At 42.0% G+C, this 23,098-nt stretch overlaps 1 protein-coding gene across 1 annotated transcript in view; it reads right to left on the bottom strand.

Annotated features, from left to right (window-relative positions):
• The window catches only part of LOC145395801 (ionotropic receptor 93a-like), a 60,592-nt gene that overhangs the window by 23,190 nt on the left and 14,304 nt on the right, over nt 1–23,098 (bottom strand). The window contains exons 7-10 of the mRNA XM_080269338.1: nt 22,170–22,326; nt 20,570–20,826; nt 19,475–19,609; nt 5,238–5,424 (exon numbers count right to left, since the gene is read on the bottom strand). Coding sequence (XP_080125464.1) covers nt 5,238–5,424; nt 19,475–19,609; nt 20,570–20,826; nt 22,170–22,326 — 736 coding nt within the window. The remainder of the gene's footprint in view (nt 1–5,237; nt 5,425–19,474; nt 19,610–20,569; nt 20,827–22,169; nt 22,327–23,098) is intronic.

A 23,098-nucleotide genomic window follows, 5' to 3' on the forward strand; every position in this document is an offset into this window, starting at 1 on the left:
ATGGCTTATATTCTGACCGTCGGTAAATTTAAGGTTAGTGATGTTTGTCAAAAGTCATACTTATGAAACCTGTGTGTTTCTTGTGAATGAAATACGAATATGTGAAATTATTTTATTACCATATACACAAAACGTTTTCATTATATTGTCAGGGGGGAAAATGTTTATATACCACCAATAACTGCGCACAGCATCAATGATCACCACGTTCGGTTCGCCCTAGCGACCAAACGAAACCTGGTGAAGTTCCATTCCTATCTGTGTTACCAGACGCGAAGAGCTTTACACCACGTTTGCTGGTGAATAGGGTGTTTCTGTTTGATATGTCCGCAACTGTACATTGGACTACCTCATCAGATCTGAGTCAGCAGCCTGTGAGGCTTTTGCATATGGACTTCTTGCAGCTTTGTTCCTTGACCTGGAAAAGGCATTTGATACGGCATGGCACCATGGCATTCTGAAATAACTTCAAAGTTTGGAGTGGCATGGCCACCTGCCATTGTTCCTTAGTGACTCTTGTCGGACCGCAGGTTTCAGGTCCATGCGCTCTCCTCACTCTGTCCTACGAGTTCAAGTGGATAGTGTTCCACCGAGCAGTGTAGTAAATGTTCCTTTACTTGCTGTTCCCATCAATGACATACTTGATTCCCTGAAACAGAGGTCTTTTATGATCTAGTTAAATGGTTTGCTGGTTCCTAGATGTGTGCTGTTGAAAGGTGGATGCAGCTGGTGCTCGAAAGGACCGCCAGCTGGGGACACTGGAGAGATTTTCGTTTTTTCTTCAAACATGAGTGTAGCAATCCACTTTTATAGATTAAGGGGGCTGGCGCTGGCTACGGTGCATGGAGAAGACTAAGTTTCTTGGCTTAACGTTTTACTGTCAGGTTACTCGATGAAAGGAAAGACACATTTTATGAAAAGTTGCAAGAAGGAGTAGGAAGGGTACCTAGACATGATGTTTTGATCTGCGTTGGAGACTTTAATGCAGTAATGTGCTGTTCAAATGAGGGATTTGAGGCATGTATGGGTAAGATGGGAGTTGGTAGTAGGATGAGTGAAAACGGAGTGAGGTTTGGAAGCTTCTGTCTAGCAAATGACTTAGTCATCGGGGGCACACTCTTTCAGCATTGCAATATACACAAGACAACTTGGGTGTCACCGTGTGGGAAATATAAAAATCAGATTGATCACATCGCTATCAGTAGGAGGCATAGAAGTTCTCTGCTAGATGTTCATGTTAAACGGGGAGCGGATATTGGTAGTGACCATCAACTCAGCATTGGAAAAATAAGGTTTAAACTTAAAAATCAGAAGAAGGTAAAATCTGGTGTTGGTAGATACGATATTGTTAAGCTTAGAAGGGAAGGAGAAGAAAAGGAGGAATTCAGATTAGAATGCAGAAATAGGTTTTTGGTGTTGGAAACGTTGGAAGAGGGGGAGAGAAGTGTAGATGAGATGTGGGAGGATGTGAACAAAGTTTTGCATGAGACTGCTGAATGTACGATTGGAAGAAGACATAGATTCAGGAGAAAGAAATGGATATCAGAGGAAACGTGGGATATGATAAAAAAGAGAGGTGAGGCTAAATTGAGGAGTGAGATGCAATGCGTTGATGAACGAGAGATTGAATTAGCAAGAGCTGCGTACTGGAGTTTGAATTCAGAAGTAAGAAGTTAGCTAGGAGAGATAAAAGAAGATGTGTGGATGAAAAGGTTGCAGAGACTGAAATCTTAATAAACAAAAATGATAGACAGAGTCAAAGAATAGCATATGAATCGATTAGAGAACTGAGTGGTAATGCAGGTAAACGCAAGGAAATACCAGTTAGAGACAGGGAAGGAAATTTATTGACCAAAGATGGAGATATTAAAAATAGATGGAAAGAGTATTTTGAGACAGTTCTTAATAGACCAATACCACCAGAAGAGGATATACCGTCTGCTCAGGAAGATTTAAATATAGAAACAGGCGAGTTGAGGCTTGCAGAAGTGGAGAAAGCAGTAAAACAGTTAAAGAATAATAAGGCACCAGGGGAGGATGGTTTATTTCCGGAAATGTTTAAAGTGGAGGGGGATAGATTAATAATGATCTTGACCAAGCTATTCAATAAGGTATGGGTGACGGGGTTACTACCATCAGTTTGGAAGAATGGTGTAATTGTTAAAGTTCCGAAGAAGGGAGACCTGAGTGAATGTGGTAATTGGAGGGGAATCTCTTTGTCACCGATAGCTTTGAAAGTTTTCATTAGAGTGTTGTTAAATAGATTGGAGCCGGTGGTTGAGGGTATTCTGAGGGATGAACAGGCTGGTTTTAGAAAGGGACGTGGTTGCAATGATCAGATCTTTATAGTTAGGCATTTGATGCAGCAAGTTAATGAAATGAGAGTACCGTTAAGTCTTTGTTTTGTTGATTTTGAAAAGGCTTTTGATAGTGTTTCGAGAGAGACTATGGGGAAGATCATGAGACATTATGGAATACCAGAGGAGTTTGTGAGGGTCATTATGAACATGCATGAGGACACATTTTGTAAAGTGATGGTTGATGGTTGTCTGAGTGATTCGTTTGAAGTCAAGTCCGGAGTAATTCAAGGTGGTGTTCTATCGCCTTTACTATTTATATTGGTCATTGATTACATTATGAAACGCGTTGGAACAGAAACCGGTGCAGGTATACTTTGGGAGAGAACAGGAAACTTTTGGATTTAGATTATGCAGATGATATAGTTTTGATTTGTGATGGGCCAGAAGAGATGCAGAGAGTGTTGGACTGTTTGGTGAGTGAAGGTCGCAAGGTGGGTTTGGTTATTAATTGTGGAAAAACTGAAATAATCAATATGAATATGGAAAATGCGCAGGAATGTGTAATTGGAGGTATGGTTGTAAAGCAAGTTGATAGGTTTAAATATTTAGGTACTTATTTAGCCAAGGATGGTTCTTTGAACTTTGAATTCGAGGAAAGGTTAAAGAAGGCTAATCAGGCAATGGGAATGCTTAAAAATATTTGGAATAATAACAATTTTTCTGTGCATACAAAAATCAAACTTTATAAGGTAATGGTTAGGAGTATCATAATTTATGGACACGAGTCTTGGTACAGCACAGTGACTATGGAAAATAAATTCTTGGTGTTTGAAAACAAAGCACTTAGAAGAATATTAGGAGTTAAGTGGTGGGAAAGGATACCAAATAGTAGAATTAGAGAAATAACGGGAGTGCAGCCGGTCGATGAATATGTTAGGTTCTCACGATGGAAGTGGCTAGGACATGTGTATAGGAGACAGGGAATAGTACGAGGTACACCAGGGTGGGTGGCACTTGGTAGGAGAGGAAGAGGAAGGCCAAAAGAGACGTGGGTGAGGACAATGAGACGGGAAGCTGGAGATGAGTGTTGGGGAGATCTTGAGGAGTTAGCACAAGATAGGATGTGGTGGTGTGAGTTCATCGAGGCCTATGCATCCCCGAGGGTGCCACAGGAAATGACTGACTGACTGACTTACTTGAGTTTTACCTTTGAAACTTCTCTGAGTGTCATGTATGCAAGCAATGTATTTGTTGATGGTACTGTCTCTATACTTCATATCTCGTGGGGTGTTGATCAGAGTACACTCCTTCGCTTGTATCAAGCCATAGTGGGGTCTAAACTTGCCAATGAATGCGAGGTCTACTCCCCCTCTACTGTACCGCTGCTTGATGTCCTTCATCCTTTGTAGCATGCAGCTTTATGTCTTGCCACTGGTGCTTTCAGATCCTACCCGATTCCTAGGTTGTGGAGGCTGATGTTCCTTCCTTTTATCTACAGCATAAGTCGCTAACCATTCGTTGCTGGAATCGAGGAAGATATATTCCAAATTTTTTATTGTTGTTTGCGTATCATGGCAGTCATTTTTTCAGTACCATGTTTCTTATCCTCGTACTCCACATTCCTTTGGGTACAAGGGCAGGCAGATTATGGGGGATTTAGGTCTCTCTGCATAGCCTGTCTGCCCCACTCGACTACAAATAATTGCACCATGGTATCTTCCCAAGGTGCAGCTGTCAATGGATTCTGAGGTTACGAAGTCTTCTGCCTCTTCTCGGGCTCTCTATCAGCTGCTTAGGACCATTTGTCAGTTCACAGGGAAACCGTCCTTGTATATACAGATGGTTCAGAGTCAGACACTGGTGTCGGGTCTGGAGTGAATTTCCCAGATTTTGTAAGGGTAAAAATTCTTCTAAATTCCACTATTTTATCATCAAAATATAATTCAGCTCATCACCTGTCCTTGCCTTTCTCGAGGAAGGCAAGGTTTCATTAGCATGTCGGTGTGGATGGCAATGAGATGGAAGATACATTTGCAAAATCCGCTTCTTCTCGATGACCTCTGCCAACTACCCCTTTTCTGCTTCCAATATGACACCATACTTGAAGTATGATTCTTATTAGTTGGCAGAGCCTGTGGGATGCTGTTGTTAATAATAAATTAAGGGATGTTTATCAGAGTGTTAGTACCAATGGTTCTCCCCTCCATGTCTTAGCGATTGGAGGTGGCTGTTGCCCACCAACGTATTGGACACTCATGGCTTAGTCATGAGTTCCTAATGTGTGGTGGGACTCAACCGTATTGTGATAATTGCTTTGTTCCACTTACTGTCCGTCACTTGCTAGTCCTGTGTCCGAGTCTGGGGACCTGCGCTGCATGATTCTCCATAGGCATAGCAGAACGGATGGTGCCTACTCTCTGTCTTTCATACTTGAAGGAGGCCCTGGCCATCTGATTGATAATTTTTCTTAAGGAAGTGAACTTCTTACATCTTTTATAGTTGACTGATAATTTACTTACTTTGTTGCCATTTTTAAATTCTTGTTAGAGATAATGATATTGTTTTAGTACACAGGTTTTAACGTTAACTCTGCATCATATAATTGAGGTGTTGAAGCGCCATGATTTTCATTTCCAATAATTCAGTTCAATTCTCTTGTCATCTTCAGAAAATTTCATTCATCTCAGGATATAACTCACCGAAGACTTGGAATTAGTGATGACTCGCTCACTACTAGGAATTTATCCGCAACTGGGTATTAGTGCTTGGAGGTTGGAAAAATAAAGTATGTAAGACATCATCCTTGTGAACTAAATAACTTCTTTACTAGAGTAATATCTCTAACTATATTATTATCTGCAGTCATTGTTACTCAGATAATGAGAGATTTCGTGTAAAAACACATATTAAGCCAAAAGATTAAATTCCCTTACCCACCTGCGATATAATCCTCAGACATTTATCAATCTGAGGTGTGTAGGGGGCATCATGAGGCACTGGCCAGGCTAACGAAGCCTGTAGCAGCTTTTCCTTGCCTATATACAAGGGGGAAGTGCCATCTAGTTTAGCAAAGTTCCGGGATATTATCAGCTGCAGGTTTAGAGGGACACCGAGATGGGCACTCCTGAAATAAACACAAAATATAGTAATATATAATAATTAACCCAGACGCTTTCCATACCTAGAAACAGCATGAGGTAGTATATATAAGGACGGAATATTCGACACTCGGAGAATAATGCATAGCATGCCCAGTAGAATGGGCCACATAATCTTTCGTACATGATTCAGTCCTCTGGAATTCTGGCGCTTCGTCACATGCCAAACCATCTACACGTTTTTTTCTCCTTCAATTTCAGCTGACAAATGGCTTTTCAACTGGATGTTCATATTAAAAGGTAAAAAAAGCTTCATACCCTTAAAGAGAATGAACCACTCCTGCGAGAAAGGACATAAATATTGGTTCATTTAGGCTCAAACAAGGAAATATCTATTCAGCTGACAGACTTGTGGACAATGAAAGGATTAAAGAACGGCTGTACAACATCTCTCTTTTTTTTTCCCCCCCTTTGAAAGCCTCATGAATGGGAATAGAGAGAGCAGAGTGACTGTAAACATGATTGGTTTTGGATGTGTGGAGAAAAGGAATGCAGTGCCAGGAGACGTGACACTCGCACAGATGAAGAGTGCTGTGAAGCGGCTGAAAAATGGGAAAGCAGCTGGGGATGATGAGGTGTATGCAGAGATGAAAAATGGGAAAGCTGCTAGGGTTGATGAGATGTATGCAGAGATGCTTAAGAGTAGTGGAGAGAGTGGAATGAAGTGCTTGTTGGAGATATGTAAGAAGGCGTGGATGAGTGAAACTGTGCCAGCAGAGTGGATAAAGGCTGTGATTGTACCCCTGTACAAAAATAAAGGTGAGTGAAGTGAGTGCAACAATTATCGTGGCATAAGTTTATTGAGTGTGGTAGGGAAGGTATATGGAAGAATTATTACAGAGAGAGTGAGAGAGATATCAGAAGTCCTAGTGAGTGATGAACAGGATGGCTTTAGGAGTGGCAGGGGATGTGTGGATCAAGTATTTGCAGTGAGACAGATAGCAGAGAAGGCTTCTTTATGGCATTAATGAATCTGGAAAAAGCATATGACAAAGTAAAAAAAAGGGAGTGTGAAAATTTTTTTGCATGTATGGTGTAGATGTTAAGCTGCTAGGTGCTGTCAAGAGTTTTTATGATGGTAGCGAAGCATGTGTAAGGGTTAATGGGCATTTTCCAGGAGTAGACTGTAGCACCTGTCGAGCAGGGCTGTACTCCCGAGGTGGATGGAAAGCTGACGACAGGGAGTGCTGGAGCTCCCGTTTCATCAGCACTCAGGACTAGTTCCTGACCATCCCCCTTTGCTGAACTTTTTAAGTGTCTCAGTTACACAGAGAGTAGGCCAGCATGCTCTCAAATACAAATTTCTCCAACTATCTAAGCAAAACTACATGCACAGTACACACTACACTTCATTTTCCAAAATAAAAAAAATTATGGCATCTCATCACCCAGCCTCGGAATCCCCAGGGGGGGGGGGCATCAGTGCCCCCACATTCCGCCCCTCTCCCGGTGACGACTCGAGGTGCCTGGAACGACTGTCTGACTCTCTTCTTCATTTCTGCAACATTCGCGGCCTTTCCTCTAACATTTGCTCTGTTGAGCACCACCTCTCCTTCTCTAAACCTCACCTTCTTTTTCTAACTGAGACTCAGCTGTCTGAGGCAACTGACAGCAAACCCTTTTCTGTATCCTCCTACTTTCTCTATACTCATTTCAAAGCCAAAGGTGGCTGTTGTGTTATATAGGCAACGGCTTATCTTGCTCTCGTGTTCCTGAACTCGATTCTTCTGAATTCTCTACACTCTGGCTTCGGCTTTCCTTTCATTCTCTGACTAAATATATCTGTGCTGTTTACGTATCCCCTAATTCTACTGACTATCAAAAATTCTTCGACTATCTTACTGCTACAATGGAACACATTCTATCCATTTCTCCTTTCTCTGAAATCTCCATTCTTGGAGATTTCAATGTTCACCACCACCTTTGGCTCTCCTCTCATTTCACTGATCCACCTGGTGAGGAAGCCTACATCTTTTCTATCCTTAATGACCTAGAGAAGCTTGTACAGCACCCTACCCGTATCCCAGACCGCCATGGAGAGAGCACCAACATACTTGACCTCTTCCTTACAACTAATCCTTCTGCTTACACTGTTAATCTTTTCTCTCCGTTGGGCTCCTCCGATCACAACCTTATCACCTTAACCTGTCCTATCACTCCGGTACGGCCTGTAGACCCTCCAAGGAAACGTCGGCTATGGCATTTTGGAGCCGCAGATTGGGAGGCCCTTAGGCAGTACTTCTTTGATTTTCCCTGGAATGATTATTGCTTCCATGGCCGGGAGCCATCTGAGTGTGCCTTGCGCATTATGGAGGTTATTCTGTCGGGCATGGAAGCATACATTCCTTTCTCATATCCTTTGACTAACACAAGAAAGCCTTGGTTTAATCACGCTTGTTCTAATGCTGTCCGCAACAAGGAGAGGGCATACAAAAGGTACCGGACCCAACCCACCCCTGAATCACATCATCTTTACTTTTCTGCCCGGAATCGTTCTAAGTCTGTTCTTCGCTCTGCTAAAAATAATTTCATCTGTAATAAATGCTCTCAACTCTCCAACTCGAAATCTTCCCGCTTCTTCTGGCACCTTGCCAAAAACCTTTCTAACAACTTTCCTTCATCATCTTTCCCTCCTCTTTTCTACTCTGATGGTTCTGTAGCTATTTCTTCTACTGATAAAGCAGATCTCTTCGCACAGACTTTCTCCTCCAATTCCACCTTAGATGATTCCGGTGCTGTTCCTCCATCACTTCCCCCCTCTGACTTCCTCATGGCTGACATTAAAATTTCTTCAGCTGATGTGTTTTCTGCCATGAGTGACCTCAATACTAACAAGGCACATGGGCCTAATGGGGTCCCTCCTGTTATTCTCAAGAACTATGCTTCTGTGCTTACACCCTGCCTAGGCAAACTCTTTCGCCTTTGTCAACTTGTACCTTTCCTTCTTGCTGGAAGTTTGCTCTCATTCAGCCAGTCCCAAAGAAGGGTGACCACTCCCGACCCTCCAACTATCGTTCAATTGCTTTAACGTCCTGTATTTCAAAAGTTTTCAAGTCAATTCTCAATTGAAAAATTGTAAGGCATCTTTCCTATCACAACCTTCTTTCTGATTGTCAGTACGGGTTCCATCAGGGACGCTCCACTGGCGATCTTCTCACCTACCTTCCAGACTCCTGGTCATCCTCCTTTCGGGACTTTGACAAAAGCTTTGCCATTGCACTTGACATCTCAAAGGCTTTCGATCAAGTCTGGCATAAACCTTTAATTTCCAAACTGCCCTCTTACGGTTTCTGTCCTTCTATCTGTGCCTTCATCGCTTGCTTCCTTTCTGGTCGTTCTATAGCTGCTGTTGTAGACGGCCTTCGTTCTTCTCCTAGATCTATCAACAGTGGTGTTCCTCAGGGCTCTGTCCTATCACCAACTCTCTTCCTTTTATTCATCAATGACTTTGTATGCTGTACATCTAACCCTATCCATTCATACGCTGATGACTCCACCCTGCACCTTTCCATTCGATTCCCGCAACGCCCATCTCAGCAGTTACTTCAACAAACAAGGGATGAGGCTATGGCACACCTAATGTCTGACTTGGCTCGTATCTCTGACTGGGGTAAAAATAATCTGGTTGTTTTTAATGCATCTAAGACTCAGTTCTTACACCTATCAACCCGACAAAATCTTCCACAGGTATACCCACTAATGTTTAATAATATTCAGCTTAATCCTGCATCATCCTTGAACATGCTTGGGGTTTCATTTACTCGGGACTTATCTTGGAAAGATCATATTACATCTCTTGTAAAATCTGCTTCCAAGAGATTGGAAGTGCTAAGCCGACTCCGTTCTTTCTTTACCCCTGCACAATTGTTGACTCTATACAGAGGTTTTATCCACCCCTGTGTGGAGTACAACTCTCATGTGTGGGGAGGCTCCCCACATACAGCTCTTCTCAATAGGGTGGAGTCAAAGGCTTTTTGTCTCATTAACTGTCCTCCTCTTACTGACTCCCTTCAACCTCTGTCTCTTCACCGCACTGTTGCATCTTTATCTCTTTTCTATCGCTACTTTAATGGTCACTGCTCCTCTGAACTGTCTGCATGCATTTCTCCACCTCTACGACAGGCGCGTAGCACCCGTCTAGCAGCAAACTCTCATCCCTTTTCTGTCCAACTCTCTAATGCAAGAGTTAACCATTACTCCCAGTCTTTCATTTATGCAACAGGTCAACTCTGGAACTGTTTCCCTCTGTCTGTATTTCCTGTTGCCTATGATCTCCAGTCTTCAAACGCAGTGTGTCCAGGCATCTCAAAATGATCGGATCTTGAATTTGGCTCTCAATTGTATTTTGTTTTTCTCTTGGAGGGAACTGTTATTGCGGGCTCATGGCCTTTGGTTCCTTCTTCCTTGCATAAAAAAAAAAAAATCTAAGTGAATGGTTCACAATCAGTGTGGGCATGCGACAGGGTTGTGTGATGTCCCCATGGTTGTTCAATATATATATATGGATGAGGTGATGAGAGAAGTAAAAACACGAGTAATGGTGAGAGGAATGGCGTTGGTAATAAATGGTAATGGATGGAATATCTCAAATTTGTTGTATGCTGATAATTCAGTACTGCTTGGAAGTACCGGACAAGAACTTGGTAGGCTAGTGCAGAGATTTGCTGATGTCTGTGAGCGTCGAGCCTTGAGAGTAAATGTTGAAAAAAGTATAGTGATGGTTATTGAGAGAGAAGGTGATTCCAAGTGTAATGTTACAGTGAATGGAGAGAGACTGAAATTGGTGGATGTTCAAATACTTGGGTACAATGATAGAAAAGAAAGGAAAATGTGCAGATGAAGTTGAACGTTGTTTGACACAAGGAAGGAAAGTAGCTGGTGCAATAAAGGCCTTGGTAAGAAACAGAGGTTTGAGTGTTGCAGCTGCACGAGGCTTACATGCGGGAGTGTTGGTGCCAGCTTTAACATATGGATGTGAGACTATGGTGTCGCATGAAAATGAAAAGTCAAGAGTAAGAGCAGTAGAGATAGGATTGCTGAGTAATGTATGTGGAGTACAGACAGTGGATAGGATACGAAATAATGTGATTCGTGAAGGTGTGAAGTGAGGAAGTCGGTGGACATCAGAAGCGAAGGGAGTGTACTGAGATGGTATGGTCATGTGGAGAGAATGGATTAAAAAAAGAAAAAGATTGGTGAAAAAGGTATATTTAAGCGAATTTGCAGGAGACAGGAGGCGAGGTAGGCCATGGAGAAGCTGGAAAGATATGGTGGATGAGTGTGTGAGGAAGAGAGGTTTGGAAGTCGGTGAGGCTAGGGAACTAACAAGGGATCGAGTTGGCTGGATGAATGTTGTGAGGGGAAGTGTATGATCAGGGATTTTAACACTTCAATTTAAAGTGGCAGCGTCTGAATCGACTCAATCGGATACGTTTATGTGAAGCTACAGAATGTGGTGAATGTTTTTGGCATATCCGATGGAGCCAGGATTCCGGGGGCTTCATGGATGAGTGACTGGAAGCATGGCCCATTGGATAGGGGTAATTTGGGCTGTCTGGACATTGCTACTTCTCACCCTGCCCATGGGTGGGAAAGGAGGTCCGGATGATGATGATAATGATGATGAAGTCTTTCATTTTAAAAATTTCTCTTAATTCGTTTACTTGGAGGACGCATTTCCTATTTTGTTCTAGTTAAAGTCAGACCACTGTATTCAGCCTGATATGAAGGGATTATTGAAAGCTGTAACCGGCTTTTCATCCTCTACAGGTCTTCAATATAATCGTGTGGGGATCGTAAGATGTTAATATAAGGTATTTAGTGAACAAATGTACCATGACAACTAACATGAGCTGTGGCGATTAGTCCACGATTTCTTAGTTTAGAAGTTTCTGTCACTATTCCACCGAATATTTTATTGCAAAGGGAAAAAATCAGTTATATATGCATTGCATTTTCTCTCTGTAATAACTGACAGTAATGCCAGACAGTACTCTAAGTTCCCTCTGAATGACATGTGACAGACTAAGTTCATAGAACACGGGCCACTTTCCAATAGCCATTGTGTCCCATATTATCGTTGTTTAAGGGAGCTCCATAACATCAAATCCTAAGCGATTTATTTTCCTTACTGCACTTTACCGTTATACTCCATGTTATATAAATCCTTCGAACATTCCCGTACTCTGCATAAATAACATACAAAAGGATATCAATCAGCCACATCCAAAAATAAATCGCTACGAATGGGGTGCCAGGGAGCCTTCTTACCCAACAAGAATACGGGCCTGTGTCTAAGAGAGATGCATTGTTTTAGGAACAGACTAAACCTAAAACAAGTACTTTTTCACTATTCTGGAAAATTGTATCAGTGTGCTTACTTGCATTTTTCTCAACTCTCGAATCAGTATGATAAAGTTTTGGAGATCCAGAACCATAGGCAAAAATGTTTTTATGATTTATTGTGAAAAATTACAAAAGAAGAGAAAACCCTTTTCATAAGTTTTGCTCAGTTATAGTTATAATTTGTGTTCCTCCAACTTTATTTGTTCATAAACTATTGCCATGACTCTTTGTGAGGTCAAAAATACCAAACAGAATTATGGTTTGTCTTCTCCGGATAATAAATAATTGTTTTAAGTAATTACATCACATGGAAGTCACTGCTATAAATGGTCGAGAATAAACACAGTCGACAAAAGCACTAGCGAGACCCCTACGTTCTACTGTTACCTTCAGCCAGGTGACGTTTGACTTTTCATCCATGCTATCTCCAAGCAATGTCATTCAGGTCTGGAGAGATTTTTAAAATAGGTGAGGATGGATCGGACATCCATTTACTCCTTCATGACAAGATATCTGCCTAAAGCTGAACAATGTTGTCTAGGGAAACATGAATAAATGAAGCAAATGCATTCGAGGGCTGAATGCTAATCGCCTGCCAAAACATGTCGTTGGGTAAGGAACAAATTACCCACAAAATAAATTTGAAGAATCACTAAACTCTATGAATTTCAGTCACTCCGCTTTGCAATAAAGCCTGTCCATATTACAAAACATATGGCAGCTGACATTTGGCCATCACTGATCAAATCCACACCAAAAGTAATGGGGTTCTGCACATCCACAGATCCACAGATGCTAAAAAAAAAAAACATTATCTCTCCACCTTGCTAAAGGCGGACAGTAATGAGGTTTAACCTGCCCCGTCCTGACCGATTTTCCACCGCTGACTTTCCCCAATCCCGACCAATTTTGGATTTTTAATTTTTTGACTCAAACCTCCGCTTTTGGTGAGAATCATCGAAAATTCAAAGAGATATCGCTCACCTGAGGTTTAAAATACTTGATAAGGTAGCAGTACCCCTTACCTTCATGGGTTTTCTGTCAGGCTGGCTCCAATTAAAACGAGCTCTATGGGAGGTTAACTATTCCACACCACTCATAAACGGTATTTATTTATTTATTTAGTACGAATTTATATGTAGTATGAGAGTATATTGGTTTTCACACAGTATTATAGGCAATATAAGCATTGTTTCACTCACCAAACACATCAACATACCTGACCTTTTTTGGTGACATTACCTTATCATCATTTCTGACTGTTTCTTCCTCTAGTGCTACGTAAACTTTGTCCTTCTTATTGTCATCGATTGGGGAATCACTCTGGCCCTGAATTTCGTAACATGGCACGACATGTCTTTACTGGAAAGGTCACTGGTAACAGGTGAATTGCTGAGACAATGGCATGCGGAGGGGTGTGTGTGGAGGTTATGCGGTGTAAGGCGTTGTCCCTGCCTGGCATCTTGTAGGGGAAGGTGTCCCATGTATACATACCAAAAAAATTGAAAATTGTGCAACTGATGCGCGTTTATATACGTCAATGGGACTGACAGTGACAAAACGTGTGGACATATATATACGTCAACGGGACGTGGCGGGTTAAGCATTCCTGTATGAGAGCCCTAGCATGTACTCAATATGGACGGTGGGTGTTAGCACTGAAAGTGGGGACATGTAGTGGTGTATTGTATGAAGGAGGACTACTGGGCCTTGAGAGCAGGCTATGAAGCCTATGACCAGAGTCAGACACACACACACACACACACACACACAAAAAAAGGACCCTGGGTGATAATTATCTTTATCTATTAGTGGCCGAGTCGGTAGAAATGTGTTCTTATATCCCAATGGATGCGGGTTCAAATCCCTGCTGGGGCAGGGAACAGTTTATGGATTTGAATTTCGTTAACCCTTTAACCGCGGGTATTGTTTTGGTCTGACTGTCCTCTCCCGCTGGGGTTTCAGCCAAATGTAAACAAACCTTTAAACCTTAATAACTCTGCACAGAATAAAGCTAGAGAAAAAAATAAGGTACCATTAGAAAGTACTAACCTTCAGCTTTCCATTGATGTAGGTTTCATGACTGTTGACTTTCACAGGACGGGGAGAGCCGTTAGAAGTGAGGGGTGTGAAATAACTATTTTACGCCCCACACACCAGTACCAAATGCCAACCACTCTCTCATAATAGTAATATAAACATATATGAACACTGTACATACGATAAACACCCACTCTGTGTTCACTGAGGTAGGTAAAAGGCACTTCCCTGCGGCTGCGCCCGCTCTTCACTGCGGCTGCGCCTCACTTCACTGCGGCGGCACCCGCTCACTGACGTTTCATGCGATCTTTTCATTCTTTCTAACTTCTAATATTATTTTACATATAATCTGGGCAATATACATTATATTTACACTGCACTTATTACTATATTGCGTCACTGGCGCATCACAGAATTACATAAGTGCCGCAGAATTCCACAAGTGCCGCAGATTCTCTTATTACAATATCACTTATTTTACTGGCCAATATTACCTTTTTTTTCTAGGCAAAATATCCCTTATTACTACATTATCCATTATACAATTATTGGCAAAGCACGTCACTGTCGCATCACTATATATCAGTGTCACTTTCAGTATTTACTCAGAGAGTGGTACTCGGCAAAGCACGGAGTTACACATAGAGCGACTTGGCATTCCAGGCACTGGTGTGTGCTCATTTTTCTCGTCCTAGGCCTCCATGTGGTGGTAGAACATACTCTGCAGCGGCCCTGTGACAACCTGCCGCCTGCTGTAAGAGGCAATTTCACAAGCTGGTGCCGGCTCATGTAATTGCGGCACTCAAGACGGTCAGGTTGTGTGTCAGTGTCGCCTCGGGATCAATGCCATCACCTGACCAAATCGTGCAAGTAGCTGCTGCACGACAGTCTTGGAAAACTGTCTCAGTGATGGTTGCCTTATGCCCCCGACTTGCGTCTTGTAGAGAATGAAGGCGTTGAGCATGCACATATCGAGCATGTGCAGGCAAGCCTTCCTGTACCATCGGGTGTTTCTCCTGAGACTGTCGATTTCGCCAATCATCATATCAGACTTATCAACAAGTCTCATATTTACATTGTAATCAATGACGGCATCAGGCTTCATGATTGGCTCTCCCGTCCTGTAGCTGACCTTCCCAGTTCTCTGCAATTCCCCCTTGTGGATGGTGCTGATCATATTCACGACCTTCTTGTCATGCCACCTGATCGCAAGAAGCTTGTCTGACTTCTTCAGGTGAACATCTCCCCTGGATGATGATGATGCTTCGGGGAAACTAGGTCACTCTTTCCTATAGCTCCGTACAGTGCCAACAGTGCCAATGCCGTGTTCAGCAAGGTATTTGGAGAGTTTCGGTGCTGTGTAGTAATTGTCTGTGTACAGCACATGATTACCACCAAAATACCTCTCCATCAGCACTTTTACAACGGAGCCAGAGAAGCCAAGGAGGTCTTTTCTGTTCACATCCATTGTGCTAGCAGAGTAGATGACAAAATCCAGGATATACCCCGTCTCACAGTCACACAGCACAAAGAACTTTATCCCAAAGCGGTGGCGTTTGCTGGGGATGTACTGCATGAATTTGAGATGTCCTCTGAACAATACCAGGGATTCGTCTATGACGACTTTCTGCATAGGCCGGAAAAATCGCATAAATCGATCCCTAATCCTGTTGAGAAAATCCCTCACTTTCCACAAAGGGTCAGTTTGGGACGGGTTTGCATTGTCAGCGAAGTGCAGGTATCCAAGCAGCTGTCGGAACCGATCCCGTGACATATACTTCCCGAATATTGGGATAGTAGTTATGTCATCCACGAGCCAGTACTCCTCCAACTCATGTCTCTTTATATGGGGCATCAAAAACATTAGTGCAAAGAACACATACAGCTCTCTGATCCCGACAGGCAACCACGACACTTGCTTTGGTGAGCCAATAGGTCCCAGCCCTTCTGCTGCACACTGAGCTGCATACCTATTGGTCTCATCGCTGACATGCTGCACGATTTCATCATCCATGAAGGCCAGGAAGTAGTCAACAAAGTCATCTCCTGCGTTGCATGGGAAGGCAGGCTGTATTCCAGCATTTGTCATATCAAACGGTGGATTGTGTGGCTGAAAATCTGCACCGTCAGACCAAACAAATGCATCCACTTGCCCTGTGCGTGGTTCAGTGGCAGGGGCAGGTTGCATTGCACTCGTTTCCCCGTGAGAAGGAGCTGAGGTGGAGGCAATGGGTGAGGCAGGAGGTGAGGCAGGAGGCAAGCGGGAGGGGGGTGAGGCAGGAGGCAACGGGGAGGGGGGTGAGTGCGGGGGCGGTGAGTGGGGGGGTGGCGAGGGTGAGGGAGCTGAGCGGGGGGCAGGCGGGGTGGTTTCTGACCTGGTGCGTGGTGAAACTTGACCCTTTCTACCCCGCTTATCACCTCGCTTATCTCCTCGCTTATCGCCCAGCTTTGCCCTCCAACTGCCACGCATCCCCTTTGTTCTAGGCCTGCCTGCACGGCCTGCACAGCCTGCCTTCCCTCACTTTGCAGGCTTTGGTCATTCGTACTCCTCAGATGATGTAGACTGAGGAGAGGGCACGACAGATGATGATGATGATGTGAGGGCAATAGGGCTAGGGGAACGGGAAATTGATGGGAAATGCTTACTAGGGCCTGGTGTGGGAGACGTGAGCCTGCGCTTCACTCCCTTCCCACGTGCAATACCAGATTTGCCCATAGGAGCCTTTCCTTTCCCAGAGTAAGTTGGGGGTGGTGGGGGGGAAACAACACGATCACTTTCATCACTGTCACTATCAATGGAAAATGGTTCACCACCAATCACTGCCAAATCATCACTGCTTGCTGTGAGTGTGTCACTTTCACTGCCACAATCAAGAGTAGTACTTACAGTTTTGTCCAGCTCAGTTCTAATTTCAGGAGTGCTCAACCCCTTCTGCCTCGCCGTCGGCAGTTCCTTTACCAGTGTAGAGGTAGAGGGAACACTAGCACTAATCATTGTAGAGGAGGAAGCGAGCGACGATGAGTCGGGACGGAGCGCCATTATCACGCACAGAGCTGGACAGATACTGACTGATGCGGGTCAGGGCAGGGGTGGGGGGGGCCCCCTCGGGGTTGGAGGAGGGAGGTGTGGGATGGCTGGCGTGAAAGAACTCGACAGCTACTCTCGCGTGAGACAATTTGCGCGCCGGGAAAACGCGCGGTGTTCAAAATATTCACGATCATTCCAGAATGACACCCGCGGTTTGGTCCAGTTTTGTCAGTGTGATTGTGGAATGACACTCGCAGTTAAAGGGTTAAAAAGCAGACTTTACTGACCTCCTATCATATCCGCTAACATGTCAAAACGACAACCTCGCTGATACCAGTACACCAGTCCTGTGTGAGACAGCCTTTGCATGTTTTAAATATGGATGGCAGATGTTAGCACTGAAGTGGTGACATGTGAAGGTGTCTGGAGCAGTACTTAGAGGGACTTCTGGACTTCAAGGATTGGGATCTGGTGCTTACACCCTGATTCGGAGACATGTTTAAAAATCATGATATTAAATTATCTTACTTGAAACAGTAATGTATGACAATGTATAATATACGGTATGTAAAGAACAAAAAATACTCATAAATAACTGATAATGCCGATACATTTTTTCTTTTCTTTTTCCTTTGTTCATATACAGTACAATAGTTTTTTTTTTCTACTGCAAATGTATATGACAAAAGATTTACATACATAAATGAATCAGATTTATTCAGACAAGCATCCCAGTAACTTTAATTATGTCAATCATCGTATCTCCGAAATACCAAAAAAAAAATGTAACAAGTCATCACCCATTCCCCCACTAAAATCTTCAAACAGTAACATTACAAATGACTCACATGGTAAAGAGAATATCCTTATTAGTACATTTGCAAGAATTGCTACATTACAAGAGGTCAGTTAGAACGTCCCAGTACTAGAACATGACTCTCCCGAAATTGCTCCACTTACTGTAAAATACAGACTAGATACATACAATCCGTCATAGACAATTTACCAACCAACAAATCTCCAGGCCCAGGTCGAATTCCTCCAATTTTTATTTGAAAAAGTGCTCCCCAGTATTTGCTTATGTTGTAGGTAAATTATTCAGGCTATGCTTACGTACTTCTTCATGCTCTAATTCTTGGAAAGAAGCTAATACCAACCCAGTTCTGAAAAAAGGAAGTTCCTCTGACCCCTCTGATTACAAACCAATATCTATCAGGTCTTCTCTTGGTAAAGTATTTGAAATTGCAGCGAATAACCACATAATTAAACATATTTAATTAAACAACTTCATTAGTGATACGCAGTATGGTTTTCGCCACGAAAGATCAACTGTTGATATACTCAGTCTCCTGACTCACACCATCTATCAATCAGTTGACCAACATGGAGAAACTGATGCAGTAACCTTTGATATTCTAAAGCTTTCAACGAATGTGGCACCATTCCCTGCTATCTAAACTCCCTTGCGATGGACTAAAATCTTTTGTTCCTCTGATTTCCTCATATCTGAACAACAGAAATACAGAAATAAAAGTAGATGATGTATATTCAAATATCCCTCAATGACCAACGGCATGCAACAAGGATCAGTTCTGGCTCGAACCCTATTTGTAATTCATATTAATGATCTCTTATCAGTCACTCATAATCAGTTCATTCACATGCAGTTAACTCAACACTTCACAGTTCATTGACACTTAAACATCCATTCACAAAGTTTAATATGTCTAACTCACAACTCATTACAGCCATCTCCATAAATAAAGACTTAGCCAGGATGCCTGAATGGGGACAAAATAACCTTGTCTCATTTAATGCTAGTAAAACCAAATATATACAGTTTACTAACAGACAGATAGTGCCAGATTCCTATATTATCTTCAATGCTGATAATATTCCAATCTCCAAAAGTATTGAAATTCTCAGTGTTTCACTTAACAATGCCCTCACCTGGACCTCTCATGTCAGATCATTTGCTAAAGCTGCCTCAGAGAAATTTGGATTATTGTACAGTGTTTGTAGCTTCTTCACTGATGAGCAGTTAGCTATAGTTTATAAGAGCTATGTGCACTCTCAGCTGGAATATTGCTCACCCTTGTGGAGTGGATGGGGACAGGTTGCACTAAAATAACTAGACAGATTCAGAACATAGCTGTTAGAATTATCAGTAACTTTCATATTTCAAGCAGACTTCCTCCCTTACAGGTAAGAAGAAGTATTACCTACCTTCCACTATTTTATAGATACTTTTATGGCAAATGCTGAGACGAAGTTTCATCAATTGTGCCACCTCTCCATACCTTCCAGTGTGCTACATGGGCATCTGGTAGCGCTCATGAGTGGAATGTCATACTGCCATATTGCAAAACTTCCGCCTATAAAAATTCTTTTATTCCCTGAACTGCATCTCTTTGCAACTCGCTTCCCCAGGGTTATTTCCCCCAAAACTTCAACCTACAGCTTTTCAAGCACAACTGTTACAGATTTTTTTAAAATCGAGAATGCCAGTAATTTGGTGTATGGATTTTTTTAGTCATATGTTTTTCCTTTCTCTGTTTTGTTATAAAAAAAAAAAAGTATCACTGTAAGTAAAACCAACTCACTTCATCTTCAGTGCTGCGTTGAGCCCGTCCATAACATCTCCCCCGACCATCATCCTCCCAAGTTCTCTAAAGGCACTTGATTCAGAGTTTAAAAAGAACTTCGTGTATGAACCATCAAAAGATCTTATTGTCACTCTGTAACATGTACAAATAAAAATTGTTTAATTAGTATTACTACTGACCCCTAGAATAACGCAACACCAAAACTTAACTTCAAGATAACATTTAGTATTTTTTTTGTTAACTTTAAAATTTACCTAAAATTGCTATATATGCATCTCGAATGCTAACTTGTGACAATTAATTAAAACCAAGATATGATGTTAGTCACGAAGAAGTGCTACCGACAGAAGGCAAGACGTAGTATTGTCTTTTCCTGCCACTGAGTTTCAAATAAGCTACAAATGAAAAAAAAAAAAAAATGGGGCAAGTTAAATTGAAAGACCTATTGAGCTATAGTGTTTTTATTTGGTCTTTCTCTCTACCGTTTATTAAAAAAAATTCCTTGCATTTATCCTAATGTAGTATAGGAATAATAATAATAATAAAGTTACACAACTGTCTGAATGTAAGATAAGCAATGAAATGAATAATTTCCAAAGTGCTACAGGATGCTCGGATCTAGTCCACGTATTAAGGCAGACAGTGGAGGAAGCATAAGCGAAAGACTGTGCGTCTCTGGAGGACAATGCATGTGGAAGAGAATAAGGTTACGAGAGCGGTGAGCATAAAAGTAGAGAGAAAAAAAAAAGTAAAGCCAGAGATAAATATTGAGGAATGGAATATTTCAAGTATGGTTATGTGGATGGTGTAATACGTGGTACTTGAGAACACCATTTACTGATTCTCTCAGTGTTGCCCGCTTTTGAACAATCAGGTCTGAAAGTAACGTATCGAAGGATTTGAATAAAACACCAGCTGCTGGGTGATAATTAACTCACTGTGTGATGTGTTAGTGAATGAGGGGAAAAATAAAACTGAGGGATTAAGAACTTTGATGCAGTGATAGGGCAAAACCAAAAGGGCCCAGCATTAACTTGCATTTCAATTTCACCCAGCACCTTTGCATCCAAACGTTGTTCTTCGATGTCTCACCTGTCAACTACTTTGACCAGCTCCTCAATTGTCTCTGGTCTGGGTGGCAGCCTTGGGAGGGTGAGGGAAGCGATGAGGCTGGCGCGATATGCTGTGCCCACCACCACACCGAAGAACAACCAAGTGCCAACCAGGATGTGGTTGGACTGGCTGGTTGAGAGGCGTCCATACAGTCCCTGGCCCAACAGGGTGCCCACAGACTCCAGCACAACTGATCCAGTACTCAGCACTCCATGACGCGTTTGCCACCTCGTAATCTGTAAAATATACATATACAGTGATATACATATACAACGATATGAGTGCGTAGCTGTTTATTGTGTCATAGGGGCGAGCAGTGATGTTTCGGACAGTGGAATGGTTTTGATAATAACAGCCATGAAAGGAAATGCACCTCCTCGTATCTGCTACCGTTAGGGAGACACAGAAATCTGATGAGGTCACTCCCAATATTTTATTTGTTTTTTTTTTTTTTCCGGAGCTGCTTCGTATGTCCAGTTTCGTAAAATAATTTTGATCTTTTTCTATTTTTCGTAATGTAAGTTTTCGGCTACTTATAGCACGCTCAAAAATAGTGAAAATGTCATGGAATAGTCAGATGTTGGTTATAGTGAAGGTACGATGTATTGTTCATTTTTTTTTTTTTTTTTGAGTTCATTTGATTAGGAATGGTTAAGGTCTTTCTTCGTCGAAAAAGGCGGACCAAATTATAACTATATGAAAGCAGAGTTAATTAACAATTCCATGCTGTGGTTTCAAGGAATCAACAGTGTGAAGTAGCCTACCACTTACATGACAGTGGTGGCTGTAGTAGAGGCTCGGGGTGGAAGTAACAATCTAAACCCATTCTTTACTCGTCTATACCATAAATATATATTACAACAAAGTGTTTAAGGATATGTTGTATAAAAACAGCGATATATATTCTTTAATTTCTTATTGCATGAATCTAACATCATCCAAGAAGAGTCGTTGTACTTATATCTGTAAAATGTAACTAATATTTTTCCATTATAATTCTTTATTGCTCACTCTGATTTTCACCTGTGAGTCTCATGTTAAACACTCACTTGAACCTATCGTCTGGAGTTTACTGGAAAAGATAATAGAATTAACCTGTTCATGGTACCAGAATAAGCAATTGTCTCTACTGACACATTCACCTAAATAAAAATCATATGCTGTTGGCTCATGTTATATAAAAGAAAAGAACAAGAAAACCCTACCATGAGAGGGTTAAGTGCATTGTTGTCCTCGGTGAGTATAAAACAATAAAAAAACAATGGCAATAGACATATTTGGCACCAGGTGGGACTTCGCTAAAATGAACAACCATAGTGTGCTTCGCTAAAGCAAATTTGTGTAAAAATCCTGAAGGAGCTAAACAGAAGTACCTGCCTTGTGAAAATATATTTACGTATGTGACTAACACCGGAAGACGGCCCCGGGCTGCTGATTGAGAATGTCCCACGTCTGTATTAATTATGATGATAAACAACAACAACAACAATAATAATAATAATAATAATAAGGAACCATTTTCTGCTGCCTGTTATTACTAATATTGGATGCGCCCATGCCTTACCTCTTGCATGCTTACCTTGAGTGTGAAGCAGACAGTCAACGTACAAGCCAAGACACCGATCCACACTTGGCCACTCAGTGGGTAGTAGAAGCTCAGCCAACTGGGTGTCGTGACCGGCGTCGCCATGACGAATTTACCAGCAGTTTGTTCATAAGCAAATGTGAAATCCCATCTGGAAACATTGTTAGAAATAAAGATGCTATGTTTGTAGATGTTACAGCCATTTGTTACATCCAACCATCGGAAAGAATTTGTTCTCGAACAATAATAATAATAATAATAATAATAAATTAATAATAATAATTATAATAATAATATTATCAATAATAACAATAATAATAATAATTAAAAATGAAAGTAAAGCATTCAGAGTCTGGCTGCTAGTCGAATGCAAGAATATGTTGCTGGCCAAGTCCAAGACTTTGGCCATATTTTGATATGCTGAAGGTTTCGTGTTGTTAGCTCAAGCCATTTATGAGATATAATTATGCCACAGGCGAGCTATAAATAATACTTGATTTTTGGCAGCCATGTTTCTGACCTAAACCTAGACCCCGAGTGCCCATTTTCGAATTCGGCCATGATTTTGGCCATATCTTGATACCCTGAAGCATTCATCTTGATAGCTCAAGCCGTTCATGAGATATAATGGTGCTAATGGCGGGCGATAAAAAGTAGTTGACCTTTGGGAGCCATTTCGGTGACCTTGACCTTTACCCAGAGTGCCCATTGTCGAACTCGGCCAAGATTTTGCCCACATATTGAGACCCTGAATGTTTCATGTCGATAGCTCAAGCCATTCATGAGGTATAATGGGAACACACACACACACACACACACACACACACACACACACACACACACATACTGAGGCAGGAAAAAACATTATTGCTCCGCCTTGTAAGGTGGGCGATAACTGGAGGCCCTCCCAACGGGGGAATCAC

This window comes from Coenobita brevimanus, chromosome 33 (genome assembly GCF_032717465.1).
Source record: "Coenobita brevimanus isolate Jiangsu-jjx chromosome 33, ASM3271746v2, whole genome shotgun sequence".
Lineage (NCBI taxonomy): Eukaryota > Metazoa > Arthropoda > Malacostraca > Decapoda > Coenobitidae > Coenobita > Coenobita brevimanus.